This window comes from Macaca nemestrina, chromosome 13 (genome assembly GCF_043159975.1).
Source record: "Macaca nemestrina isolate mMacNem1 chromosome 13, mMacNem.hap1, whole genome shotgun sequence".
In the NCBI taxonomy this organism is placed as follows: domain Eukaryota; kingdom Metazoa; phylum Chordata; class Mammalia; order Primates; family Cercopithecidae; genus Macaca; species Macaca nemestrina.
Window position 1 is genome coordinate 85,214,411 of NC_092137.1, and position 14,597 is coordinate 85,229,007.

Consider the following 14,597-nt stretch of genomic DNA (forward strand, 5'->3'; position numbering starts at 1 on the left):
AGATCCTATGTCTGCTTTTCTACATGTATGTATTCATGTTGCATGTACTCCAACTTGCATGTATTGATATTGGGTTTGGAGTTTCTTGGAGGCCTCATGAAGGGCATTACTCCCCTCCCTCTGTTTTGGCGCTGCAATTCTCTGTTCTCAGTTGGACAATCTGTTTCCCTATACTTTCCATGTTCCAGCTTTTTTTTTTTCAAAACTTTCTTCCTGCTGGTTTCCCTTTCCATTATGTTTTTATCAAGCAGGTACAGGTATAAGTGTGGACACAGAAAAGGAGAGAGATATGCACACAGATCTATCAGTCTTTCTGTGATTTGTGGGAATCAGAGGAAGGGGAAGAAGTAGTATGTGTTCAGTTGACCACCTTGAAATTTTAAAACCATTAGTTCTACTACTAAAGAGATAGATATGATATAACGCAAGATTTATACACATGCTTAACCAATATCTCAAGTGCCCAAAAGAAATGCCACACTTTAGATGGTACGTTCTCATTTTCCTCCACCATTAGGATTCTTAAGAAATTAAGAATCGCTGCCATAATCTGCACAGGTGTGCCTTCTGCTCAGTAGTCCTTGTGTGTGTCCACCACGTAGAATACCTTCTAAAGACAATGAAAGCTTCCATTAGTAAAATTTTGCAAGTTTTTTTAAAGTCCTTAAGTTTGTATGTTCCATGTGTCAGATTATTTGAGAATCTGTCAAGTATTTGCAGAGGTGAGTGGAGGTTATAAACAAGAAGGAAAATTGGTCAGATTGTCATTTTGTTTAAAAATAAAACAGATTCAAATCACTTAGAGAGACTCAAAAACATATTTCCTCTTGTAGAAAAGTGTTTACTTCTGACATAGACCAGTATTCACATAAAACTATCGCTTATTTGCAGATACCATCTCTTTTTTCTTTAATATTTCAGCTCAAAATTTAATTTTTGAAGGCGTTGAACTACGCAATGCAAAGTTGAACTGCTTTATTTTGATTTCAGATGATGGGGCGCTTCTTCAGTGGCTTGGCACAGTCAGGGGCCTGGTGCTGCTTTGATGAATTTAATCGAATTGACATAGAAGTTCTGTCCGTCATTGCGCAGCAACTCATTACCATTAGGAACGCCAAAGCGGCAAAGGTAAGGCACTGGGCCATCGACTTTCAAGGTAGCAATCCTTAAGTTTGTCAGTAACTCACAGAATGTTACATTTTAGGAAGGAGATGCTGAAAATGTTAGGGAGGAATCCTGGGGAGCTCAAGGGGACTTGGCTCTCCAGAGCTCACTGGACTGGAAAAATCCAAGGAATATGGGGTGAGATGAAAATACTGAGTGGTCCTATTATTTAAAATTTGTTTGAGCCCCTTATAAGTATGCCTCTAGAGAAGGAATTTCATATTCAGAAGCGAATGGCAATGAAGGTTGGGACCAAGTCTCTACCACTCTGTGTTGACCTTTGGAGATCTGGTCACAATGGGCAGCACTGGTGTACAGCCTCTACAAACCAAAACAGCACTGCTCCAAGCCCTGTGGGGGCCCCCACTACTCCCTTGGCCCTTTCCAAAGAGCGCCAGACCTCCTCTCGATCCACCAATAAGGGTTCATCCTGGCACAGCACGGGGCACTCTGGACTCAGCTCTAGCTCCAGAGGCAGAGGCTATCTCGTTGGAAGGTGCCCTGATAAGAGTTGTTAAATATTTTGATTATCGCCCTCTGCAAAAAAGCGAACTATAGAACTAATCAAAAGCAATCATGACTTGGACTATAGTGAACTACTAAATTGTGGAAGTCATTGTGGTATGTGCTCACACTTGTTTCATCTTACACCAAACCTATGTGAAGTATATGTCATTTCCCTCAAGGTAATAGGTGAAAAGAATTCAAAGTTTAAAAACTATTTTCATATACATCAAAAATTATCAGACCCTAAAGTCTAAGCTCCCTTACCTGGACCCCCTCATGTTCCTGCATACTCTGGGGAGGCCTACATTAAATGCAAGATCTTTAAATACAGAGATAGCGTACTCTATATTATGCAAGTTATTATCATCTAGTTGAGCAGTTCAGTGACAGCAAAGTATATGGAGTAAGGGGACGGGGACCAGAGAGAGTAGAGGCAGAACTGAAGCTTTGCCCCCTGGAGAGCAGCCACGTGAGGGCAGAGAAAGACAGGAGAGCATCTGCAGATAACCAGCCTCGTCCTCAAGCTGCCAGTGCCAAATAAGACCGTTGGAGTGGGGTATATAACTTGAAATAGATAAACTAAACCACAGAAATTGCGGGGTTTGCTAGCACAAGCAATCATTCAGCAGCAGCAGAAAAGGTCTCCAATTGTACCATCCATTCTCTCCTCCAGGCTGCGGCACATCACCCTACTCCATCCTGATCTTCCCTGTATTCCTCATGTCTGTTGATAGCACCTTCATCTAGTGGCCCAACTAGAAACCTGGAACTCACCTTGGATTTGGCCCATCACTGTCAGTCCCAGAATCTAAGCCATCACCAAATCCTGTTAATTTTATCTACTAGATGCCTCTCCTCCCCACTTACACCTCTTGAATTCTGGCTCTCATTGTGTCCCCAGTGATCATTCCTTACTAATCTCCCTGTCTGTAGCCTGTCCAACCTCTCTGCTGCCAACTTCAATCCTATCACTCTGCTTAAAAGTCTTCTCTGCTTCCCCACAAACATGGGACAAAATCTAAATTATTTAGTTTAGTGTGCAAGACTCCTGATGCTCAGGCCCAGCTTAGCTATGCTTTCTGGAACTTTGCCCTTTAGCAAAGTAAATTGCCGGTCATTTCTGGAACATGCAGTGTTGTTTCTTGCTCCTGCTCACTTTTCCTGGAATGGCTGCCCCTGTTCCTTCACCTGAAACATCATTCTTCCTTCTTCAGATCCCAAGCAGGTTGCTTACTACCTCCATGGGCTTTGCACACACCTGCACTGTAGCATGTGTTGCACTGTGTGGTCGTGGCTTCCAGGTTGATTGCAGACAGCAAGCCTGGGAGTTTCTGGTGATCTCAAGAGTGAGGCTCCTTCAGCTGTGTGCCTCCATGCCTCACTTATTGCCTCACCTATTGCCTCACCTGCAACAGGCACTCAACAAGTGTTTGCTGTTAAGTAAAAGTGAAGGGGTGGTGACAAAAACAGTGACAGTGGGGCCTCAACAACTCAAGAACTAAGATTAGATTGAAATTTCTTGGGGAATACCAGAAAGTGGGAGTGGAGAAGGTTTAATGGTCAGTAAGTCCAAGATGAATTTAAAATTAGTGGGGCATGGCGGGGCATGCCTGTGGTCCCACCTACTTGGCAGGCTGAGGTATGAGGTGGGAGGATTACTTGAGCCTGAGATGTCAAGGCTGCAGTGAGCTCTGATCATGCCACTTACACTCCAACCTGGGAGACAAAGCAAGACCCTGTCTCAAAAAAAGAAAAAAAAAGAAAGTTGAATTGAAGAGGCTCAGTAAATGTTCAGACCTAGAAGATTTCAGGACTTGACTAGGAAGGAAGAGACAATTTGGGCAAGTCAGGTGCAGGGAGGCAGAAATCAGGAAACACAGAGCCCAGAAGATATTGGAAATAGACAGGACAGAATCAGAAATGTTCCCTGTTGTCCAACAATGGTGTTCAGTAGTCTTTGCTTTAGTGCTTCATTACATGAGTCTTGCATTCGAGTGATAATTAGGTAAAAAATTTTACAAGTGTCTGGAAGAGTGTTAACCTATATTTTATCTTCGAACAGCTCTCTAGATTCATGTTTGAGGGGAGGGAAATAAAGTTGGTGATGACTTGTGCAGCCTTCATCACAATGAATCCTGGCTATGCAGGCAGAACTGAATTGCCAGATAATTTGAAAGCCCTGTTTAGACCATTTGCGATGATGGTTCCAAATTATGCCTTGATTGCAGAGGTGAGCATCACATTATAAAGCAGTAGAAATGTAAACTTGTTTCTTTTATTTACCATTCAATTCTACCAAAGTACAAAGTTTCCTTTATGAATGCCACAAGTAATGGTTATACATTATTAAGTGTAGATATGATTGTTATCACATGGAATGTTAAGTCCTGCATGTTTGTTTGTTTACTGCTATATCCGTAATACCCAGAATGATATCTGGAATATGATAGGCCCCTAAAACTGGAAAGAATCAATGAGTTTAATTAACCAGTTCATTGGGGTTTTTCAGTCCTCTCTAGGAATTAAAATGTCTGGATTAGTTACAAAAACACAGATTATTTTTATTTCTCTTTGCACATTATTTTTTACTGGAGTCAAGGGATGTTGAGTAGTAGCCTCCTCACTATGAGGTGGGTGGAGATTGGCTTATAAGTCTGTATCAACTTAGTAAAAAAATAGTAATCATTAACAAATTAATTATTTATAATCATGTTTGTTTTTTCTGTATCCACTTAGGCATCTTTCTATTTAAACTGGCTTTAAATAGCCAAGAATTTAAATGCTAGCCAAAAATTGATGTATTTGACCAAGCACAGTGGCTCAGGCCTGTAATCCCAGCACTTTGGGAGGCCAAAGCGGGAGGATTGCTTGAGTCCAGGAGTTAGAGGCCAGCCTGGGCAACATGGTGAAATCCCATCCCTACCAAAAATATAAAAATTAGCCAGTCTCATAACCCAGTCTCAAAATAAATAAATAAATATTTAATTAATTAAAATAAAAGGCCGGGCGCGGTGGCTCACGCCTGTAATCCCAGCACTTTGGGAGGCCGAGGCGGGCGGATCACAAGGTCAGGAGATCGAGACCACGGTGAAACCCCGTCTCTACTAAAAATACAAAAAATTAGCTGGGCGCGGTTGTGGGCGCCTGTAGTCCCAGCTACTCGGGAGGCTGAGGCAGGAGAATGGCGTGAACCCGGGAGGTGGAGCTTGCAGTGAGCTGAGATCCGGCCACTGCACTCCAGCCTGGGCGACAGAGCGAGACTCCGTCTCAAAAAAATAAATAAATAAAAAATAAAAAATAAATAAAATAAAATAAAATAATTTTTTAAAAAATAATTGATATATTTAAATTTTGCACTTTTTAGAAAAAGAGAAATAGGGTCTCACTAGGCTGCCCTGGCTGGAACCAAACAGAGGTCAAGCAATCCTCCCACCTCAGCCTCTGAGTAGTTGGGACTACAGGCACATGGTACTACATCCAGCTAAATGTTATACATATTTTTCATGGCACTTTTTATTGAGGTATAATTTATACACAATAAAGAGCACAGCTCATAAGGGTGTCACTCAGTGAATTCTTATGCATGCATTCATCTGTGTGACCACGAACACCAAAATATAAGGCATTTTTAGGACTCCAGAAGGCCCCTTGTGTGCTCAATACTGCATTTCCTAAGAAGGGACACTACCCCTTTAGGATGGAATTTCTCAGAAAATTCCTGTGATAACAGCTAATTTTAAATATTCTTCTATGTGAAATAAAAGTAATTGCTTAAGAATAGAATAGACTGTTCCAAATCCTATCATTAGGAAAATTACAACCTATATTAGTGTATTAGGTCTTTCTTGCATTGCCATAAAGAAATACCTGAGACTGGGTAATTTATAAAGAAAAGAGGTTTAATTGGCTCGTGGTTCTGCAGGCTGTACAGAAAGTGTGGTGCTGGCATCTACTTGGCTTCTAGGGTGGCCTTAAGGAGCTTTTACTCATGGTGGAAGGTGAAGTGGGAGCAGGCACTGCACATAGTGAAAACAGGAACAAGAGAGAAAGAGTGGGTTGGGGGGTGCCCCACACTTTTCAATGACCAGATCTCAGAATTCACTTACTATTGCAAAGCAGCACCAAGCCATGAGGGATCAAGGATCCACCCCCATGACCCAGACACCTCCCATCAGCCCCCACCTTCAGCACTGGGAATTATAATCCAATGTGAGATCTGGGCGGGGATAAATATCAAAACTATGTCAATTAGTATAATGCTTACGGCAGCTCAGGGGTCTGCCATACCCACTGTGGGCATGGTGGGGTGGGGGGCAGGTAAGGTAGGTAGTATCTTTACTCTTGACCCTCTCTGCAAACAGAGACAATAAATGACTTGCTCAGTGTCCCAACCTGGTAGGAAGAAAACCAAGCTGAGAGCCCAGTCCAACATGTTGTCCACATCTCATGCTTTGTCCTATTGTTATGTTACTCAGTAATGGATTGGACAAATTTAAAAGTCTAGTCTTCTGAGTGCTATTCCTATTATTTTTAGAGTTTAAATGAATTAGATTCTGTTGTCAGTTTTTTTTTTTTTTTTTTTTTTTTTTTTTTTTTGAGACAGAGTCTGGCTCTGTCACCCAGGCTGGAGTGCAATGGCACTATCTCAGCTCACTGCAACCTCTGCCTCCCAGGTTTAAGCAAGTCTCCTGCCTTAGCCTCCTGAGTAGCTGGGATTACAGGCTTCTGCCACCATGCCCGGCTAATTTTTTGTATTTTTAGTAGAGATGGAGTTTCACCATGTTGGTCAGGCTGGTCTCAAATTCCTGACCTCAAGTGACTCACCCATCTCAGTCTCCCAAAGTGCTGGGATTACAGACGTGAGCCACTGCCCCCAGCCTGTCAGTAAATATTTTTAATCACCTACTGTGTGCAGAGCACTGTGCTAATCAGCAGGGATAGGTCTGTAAACAAAACAGACACCAGTAAGAACTCGGCCTCATTCTAAATTCTGCATCTGAAGCCAACTGCAGTGTTTCAGGCAGATTATACATAGAAAAAAGGGTCTGCATCCAGCTCCACTGTCAAAGACACTAAGCATCATCTGATTCATTTAATCAAGGATGCAGAAACTTGTCAGAAGAAAGGCAGAGGAGAGGCTGACAATCTTTGCATGGCTTCCCTTGACTCCTCAGGAAACTAAGAGAGCTAGTAGCAATCACCTTCCACTAGGGTGGTGTTCCTGTCGGATCAGAGAAGCTCAGTTGTTGCTTTTGTGCTCAGGCCTAATGACACCATCCAACTTTCACGATGGGAACATTTTCAAAAGCTGGGCTCTTCTGTTCCTTGAACCAAATGTTCCCAAAGCTACATCTTCATCTACAGATGGAAAACAGAATCAGTGCCTAGGTATCCCCATACAATATTCTGCCTTCCAGTTTCCTGTGGCACAGAAAGCCTTTTTCCCTTCAATTTTTATGTTTCTTTATTAAAGGACATAACAACTTGGGAAGGTATAATGCTTAGAGTCAATTTTTACTATGTTGGTATCATGCTAATACATTGTTATCAATACAATGTAATAAGCATTGCGTTATTTTTTCTATTCTAGGTAATTCTATATTCTGAAGGATTTGAATCCAGTAAAATATTAGCGAGAAAAATGACTCAGATGTATAAGCTTTGCAGTGAGCAGCTGTCTCAGCAGGATCACTACGACTTTGGCATGAGAGCTGTGAAGTCTGTCTTGGTCATGGCTGGGTAAGAAACCAAAGTAGTTGAGTGAAATCCCAAACCATGTGATCAAATGCACTGAATGGGTAACTCAGGAAAGGCTCTCAGACAGTCAGTGATTAGTAAATGTTGGCTGCTGCTGTTGTCATCATTCTTACCTTGACGCTCCTATGACAAAGTGACACAGGCTGTCTCTCCTCATCCCATGACAGTTCTTCACTGTGAGTCCTAACATGGTTGTCCTCGATGGAAACTGATCTCCAACTAGGCTTTGGAGAACATTAACTTCCCCTGAACTCAAATTCAAACACTGGGTTTTTGTTTACAAAAGCCTTTACTACCTTAAGATGGTATGACTAGAGTTAAAAGACACACAGTCTGTTATGCATATGCAACAAAGCCAGTCATACATGTTGCCTGAGAAAGCCTTAGGAGTTTAAAGAAACTTCATCATTCCAATTCAGTTCAGCTTATGTCTTAGATTTCATCTCTGTCTTTATAATATAGCCCAAGCCTAAACTTTTTTCTAGTATCTAGTAAAGAAAGAGTCTTTCCTCTTCTCAGGCCCCAACTTTTCTCTTTATAATTTCTTGAAACTACTATATCTGGAATCCCCAACTTGTCCAGAGCCTCTGAGGAGACCTATTTTATCTCTAGTCCTTCCTTTCAGGCCATGACTCATTGGCTCAGGTTCTGCACATCCAGGAACCCTCTGCCTGGCTCCTGCATCACTGGGCTCTGCACGAATCTCCCTGCACTTTTCTACCCTCTGTTCTATCTTTTAACCTCTCAGATATAGTATGTCCCCTCTTTACAGGATGGCCATTTAAGGACTAGGAATACTAAGAAGTTGAGATACACTTGCACTGAAGGAGCACAACTACAGTCCAGTGAGTCACAGAGACAGACCAATGTGCAGTCATGTAGCTGCGATGCAGGGAGGGCAGCAACAGGGCTGCACCCACCCAAGGTTCGCTGAGAAGGAGGATAGAGGACAGGAGCTTTCTAGCAAAGGGAGCCACTGGGCTGGGTTTTGAGGGGAAAAATAAGAGCAGGCAAAGAACAAGGCAAGATATTCTGGGCAGACTGAAAAGAAAATCACAGACATAGGAATCATCATGATGTATTCAAGGAACTATAAATTCAGGTTGAATAACATTGGGATTGGGGAGGATGTTGAGAAGATGTCCTTGTCATTCTCTTCAAGGCTGTGTAGCCATTGCAGGACTTGTCAGTGTGCTCTGATGGAGATGAACGCTGAGCACACAAGGGAAAATGATCCTCTCCTTCTAGCAGGAATCCTCAGGGGAAGGTCTCTGCCCTCCCTACAGGTTTAGAAAATCACATTCAACCTTATGTTCTTGTGATATGCCTTTAAATATTCCAAAATATTCCTTTAAATTTAGATCTTTAAAAAGAGAAAACCCAAACCTAAATGAAGATGTGGTGTTGATAAGAGCTTTACGAGACTCCAATTTGCCAAAATTTCTAACAGATGATGCTCTTCTGTTCAGGTAAGTTTCTAGACGTTACCAAGTAAAGCGTGGCTATCACGTAGTGGCAAATGGTAGTCTTTTCTTCAATTATTTCTTTCTCTAACAAACTGAAAACTTTCCCATCTTTTCTGGAGAAACTTATTTTGCAGTTTAAGAAATACTCGTTTAAAATAAAGATACTAAAGTTTGGGCATAATTTCAATCATTTGTGTTTTTTTATCAAAATATTATTCACCAGACTATGTGCTATACAAATTAGCATTTGGCCATAAGTTCCTGACCTAAGGGAAGTTTCTGACTCAAAAAAACTCAGACTTGGGATTTAACATAAATACAATTGCTTTTATCTATTTTGTTTTTTGTTGTTTAGTTTTACATTTCTCCAAGTTATACATGTATATAGTTTTAAAAAGAAAATAGTTTCATAAATTAGTCACATGGAAAGCAACAGTCCCCAGTCTTTCACGAACTCCAACTTCCCAAAGACAATCATTTTCTAACTCTTTTATTTATGTATTCTGCTATCCCTCTCCAGACTTCTTAATACCACATTTACACCATTTCTTTTTCTTTTTTTCCTTTTTTTTAATTTTGACTTTTTTCAGTGGTTGCCCTAGATTTTGCAATATACATTTACAAATAATCTAAGCCCACTTTCAATTAACACAATACCATTTCAGGGGAAGTGTTAGTACCTTATAATAACAATTCTATTTCTCCCTTCTATCCTAATTCCTCCCTTCCATCCCTTGTGTCATTGCTGTCATTCATTTTACTTATATATGAACATACATAAGCACATATATAATATATACATAGGCATACATAATCAAATACATTGTTGCTATAGCTATTTAGAACAAACTGTTATCTGTTAGATCAATTAAGACAAAGAAAAATAAAAATTTTCTTTTTTACCTTCAATTATTCCATCTTCCATGCTCTTCCTTTAGGTAGATCAGAGTTTCTGACCTATGTTATTTTTCGTCTCTCTAAAGAACTTCTTTTAATATTTCTTGCAAGGCAGGGCTACTGGCAACAAATTTTCTCAATATTTATTTGTCTGAGAAAGTCTTTATTTCGTTGCTTTTGGTGTTTTAGACATGAAGTCTTTGCCCATGCCCATGTCCTGAATGGTACTACCTAGGTTTTCCTCTAGGGTTTTTATGGTATTAGGTCTAACATTTAAGTCTCTAATCCATCTTGAATTAATTTTTGTATAAGGAGTAAGGAAAGGATCCAGTTTCAGCTTTCTGCTTATGGCTAGCCAATTTTTCCCAGCACCATTTATTAAATAGGGAATCCTTTCCCCATTTCTTGTTTCTCTCAGGTTTGTCAAAGATCAGATGGCTGTAGATGTGTGGTATTATTTCTGAGGACTCTGTTCTGTTCCATTGGTCTATATCTCTGTTTTGGTACCAGTACCATGCTGTTTTGGTTACTGTAGCCTTGTAGTATAGTTTGAAGTCAGGTAGTGTGATGCCTCCAGCTTTGTTCTTTTGACTTAGGATTGTCTTGGAGATGCGGGCTCTTTCTTGGTTCCATATGAACTTTAAAGCAGTTTTTTCCAAGTCTGTGAAGAAACTCATTGGTAGCCTGATGGGGATGGCATTGAATCTATAAATAACCTTGGGCAGTATGGCCATTTTCACGATATTGTTTCTTCCTATCCATGAGCATGGTATGTTCTTCCATTTGTTTGTGTCCTCTTTTATTTCACTGAGCAGTGGTTTATAGTTCTCCTTGAAGAGGTCCTTTACATCCCTTGTCAGTTAGATTCCTAGGTATTTTATTCTCTTTGAAGCAATTGTGAATGGAAGTTCATTCATGATTTGGCTCTCTGTTTGTCTGTTACTGGTGTATAAGAATGCTTGTGATTTTTGCACATTAATTTTGTATCCTGAGACTTTGCTGAAGTTGCTTATCAGCTTAAGGAGATTTTGGGCTGAGACAATGGGATTTTCTAAATATACAATCATGTCATCTGCAAGCCAAAATTGACAAATGGGATCTAATTAAACTAAAAACTTCTGCACAGCAAAAGAAACTACCATCAGAGTGAACAGACAACCTACAGAATGGGAGAAAATTTTTGCAATCTACTCATCTGACAAAGGGCTAATATCCAGAACCTACAAAGAACTCAAACAAATTTACAAGAAAAAAACAAACAACCCCATCAAAAAGTGGGCAAAGGATATGAACAGACATTTCTCAAAAGAAGACATTCATACAGCCAACAGACACATGAAAAAGTGCTCATCATCACTGGCCATCAGAGAAATGCAAATCAAAACCACAATGAGATACCATCTCACACCAGTTAGAATGGCGATCATTAAAAAGTCAGGAAACAACAGGTGCTGGAGAGGATGTGGAGAAATAGGAACACTTTTACACTGTTGGTGGGATTGTAAACTAGTTCAACCATTATGGAAAACAGTATGGCGATTCCTCAAGGATCTAGAACTAGATGTACCATATGACCCAGCCATCCCATTACTGGGTATATACCCAAAGGATTATAAATCATGCTGCTATAAAGACACATGCACACGTATGTTTATTGCGGCACTATTCACAATAGCAAAGACTTGGAATCAACCCAAATGTCCATCAGTGACAGACTGGATTAAGAAAATGTGGCACATATACACCATGGAATACTATGCAGCCATCAAAAAGGATGAGTTTGTGTCCTTTGTAGGGACATGGATGCAGCTGGAAACCATCATTCTTAGCAAACTATCACAAGAACAGAAAACCAAACACCGCATGTTCTCACTCATAGGTGGGAACTGAACAATGAGATCACTTGGACTCGGGAAGGGGGACATCACACACCGGGGCCTATCATGGGGAGGGGGGAGGGGGGAGGGATTGCATTGGGAGTTATACCTGATGTAAATGACGAGTTGATGGGTGCTGACGAGTTGATGGGTGCAGCACAGCAACATGGCACAAGTATACATATTTAACAAACCTGCACGTTATGCGCATGTACCCTAGAACTTAAAGTATAATAATAATAAAAAATAAATTAAAAAAAAAAGAAAGTCTTTATTTCTCCTTCACTTTTGAAGGATAATTTCACAGGGTACAGAATTCTAGGTTGGTGGGGTTTTCCTCATGTTTCACTCCACTCTCTTCTTGCTTGCATAGTTTCTGAGGAAAAGTCAAATGAAATTCTTATCTTTGCTCATCTATAGGTAAAGTGTTATTTTTTTGTTTTTGTTTTTGTTTTTTCTGGCTTCTTTCTATATTTTTTCTTTAATTTTCTGTGGTTTTAAAATGACCTGCCTCGGTATAATTTTTAGGTATTTATCCTGCTTAGTGTTTTCTGAGTTTCCTGGATCTAAGGTTTGGTGGGTGACATTAATTTGGGGAAATTCTGTTATTATTCTTTCAAATATTTCTTCTGTTCTTTTCTCCCTCTCTTACCCTCTGGTATTCCTATTGCACACGTGGTACTCCTTTTGTAGTTGTACCATGGTTCTTGGGTATTATGTTGCTTTTCCAGTCTTTATTCTCTTTACTTTTCAGTTTCAGAGGTTTCTATTGAGGTACTTTCCTCAGCTGTGTCCAATCTACTAATAAGCCTATCAAAGGCATTCTTCATCTCTATTATAGTGTGCTGGTTTTGATAATGCATTTCTTTTTGCTTCTTTCTTTGGTTTTCCATATCTCTGCTTACATTGCCCAGCTGTTTCTGCATGCTGTCTATTTTATCCATTAGAGCCTTTCACGTATTCATCATCACTGTTCTAAATCCCTGTCCAATAATTTCAGCATCCCTCCCATGTCTGGTTCTACTGCTTGCTCTGTCTTTTCAAATGGTGGGGAGGGGTTGCCTTTTATTATACCTCATAATATTTTCTTGATGGCTGAACATGATGTAGGTTTAGAAAATAAAAAGAACTGGGCCAAAAGTAAGTTGGCTATAAGTAATGTAGAGTAAGGTGCAGCAGGAGGGAAAGTGTTCTATTGTCCTAGGATTAGGACTCAGTCTTTTAATGAGCCTATGCCAACTGTAAGCTTCATAAGTGTTTCTCACTTTTTTTCTCCCCCTGTTAGGTGGTACAGGGTGACTACAGTGGCCTAGAGTTGGGTAATTCCCTTCTCCCAGTGAAAGGCTAGAGCCAGCTGGAGCTGATGTTTCCCTTCCCCCAGGTCTGTTAGGCCCTGACAAAACTCTAGCAGGTTAGGCTCTGATTAATTATCCTGGCTTCTTATTAGGAAAAGCAGGGTGCTCCAGCCTATTTCATAATGGTTTCTTTTCCCCTCCCCTGCCAGAAGCATGAAGAGATTTCTTTTTTTTTTTTTTTTTTTCCAAATGTGATTTTTTTTTTTCCTTTCCAACTTTTATTTTAAGGTCCAGGGTACATGTGCAGGATGTGCAGGTGTGTTCCATAGGTAAACATGTGCCATGGTGGTTTGCTGCACAGGCATTCACCCAGCATTCAGCCAGGCATTCAGCCTAGCATCCATTAGCTATTTTTCCTGACCCTCTCCCTCCTCCCACTCCCCACCCTCTGACAGGCTCTGGTGTGTGTTGTTCCCCACCATGTGTCCATGTGTTCTCATCATTTAGCTCCTACTTATAAGTGAGAGCATACAGTATTTGGTGTTCTGTTCCTGCATTGGTTTGCTAAGGATAATGGCCTCCAGCTCCATCCATGTTCCTGCAAAGGATATAATCTCATTCCTCTTTATGGCTGCATAGTATTCCAAGGTGCATATGTACCACATTTTCTTTATCCAGTCTCTCATTGATGGGTTTTTAAGTTGGTTACATGTCTTTGCTATTTATAATAATGCTGCAATGAACATACACATGTATGTGTCTTTATAACAGAATGACTTATATTTTTTTAAGTATATACCCAGTAATGGGATTGCTGGGTCAAATGGTAGTTCTGTTTTTAGCTCTTTGGGGAATCACTAAACTGCTTTCCACAGTGGTTGAACTAATTTACACTCCCACTAACAGTGTAAAAGCATTCTTTTTTCTCCACAACCTCACCAACATCTGTTGTTTTTCGATTTTTTAGTAATAGCCATTCTAGGCTGGGTGTGGTGGCTCACACCGGTAATCCCAACAACTTTGGGAGGACAAGGCAGGTGGATCATCTGAGGTCAAGAGTTTGAGACCAGCCTGACCAATATGGTGACACCCTGTCTCTACTAAAAATATAAAATTAGCTGGGCATGGTGGCACATGCCTGTAATCCCAGCTACTTGGGAGGCTGAGGCAGGAGAATCACTTGAACCCAGGAGGTGGAGGTTGCAGTAAGCCAAGATTGTGCCACTGCACTCCAGCCTGGACAACAAAAGTGAAACTCCATCTCAAAAAATATTAATAATAATAATAATAATAGCCATTCTAACTGGCATGAGATGGTATCACATTGTGGTTTTGATTTGCATTTCTCTATTGATCAGTAATGTTGAGGTTTTTTTCATGTTTGTTGGCTGCATGTGTGTCGTCTTTTGAGAAGTGCTTGTTCATGTACTTTGCCCACTTTTTAATGGGGCTGTTTGTTTTTTCTTATAAATTTGTTTAAGTTCCTTATAGATGCTGGATATTAGACCTCTGCCAGATGCATAGATTGCAAAAATTTTCACATGATGGGATTTCTCTCAGATATTTACTCCAAGAACCTGGTTGAGCTCCTAGAGGTAAAATTCACAAAAGATGTGCCCCTCCACCCCATGACT

At 40.5% G+C, this 14,597-nt stretch overlaps 1 protein-coding gene across 10 annotated transcripts in view; it reads left to right on the forward strand.

The window, feature by feature from the left end:
• The window catches only part of LOC105465361 (dynein axonemal heavy chain 6), a 383,399-nt gene that overhangs the window by 187,862 nt on the left and 180,940 nt on the right, over positions 1-14,597 (forward strand). For all 10 annotated transcript variants that reach the window (XM_011713768.2, XM_011713766.3, XM_011713767.3 and 7 more), the window contains exons 30-33: positions 991-1,128; positions 3,734-3,901; positions 7,262-7,410; positions 8,790-8,897. In XM_011713768.2, the coding sequence (XP_011712070.2) occupies positions 991-1,128; positions 3,734-3,901; positions 7,262-7,410; positions 8,790-8,897 (563 nt within the window). The remainder of the gene's footprint in view (positions 1-990; positions 1,129-3,733; positions 3,902-7,261; positions 7,411-8,789; positions 8,898-14,597) is intronic.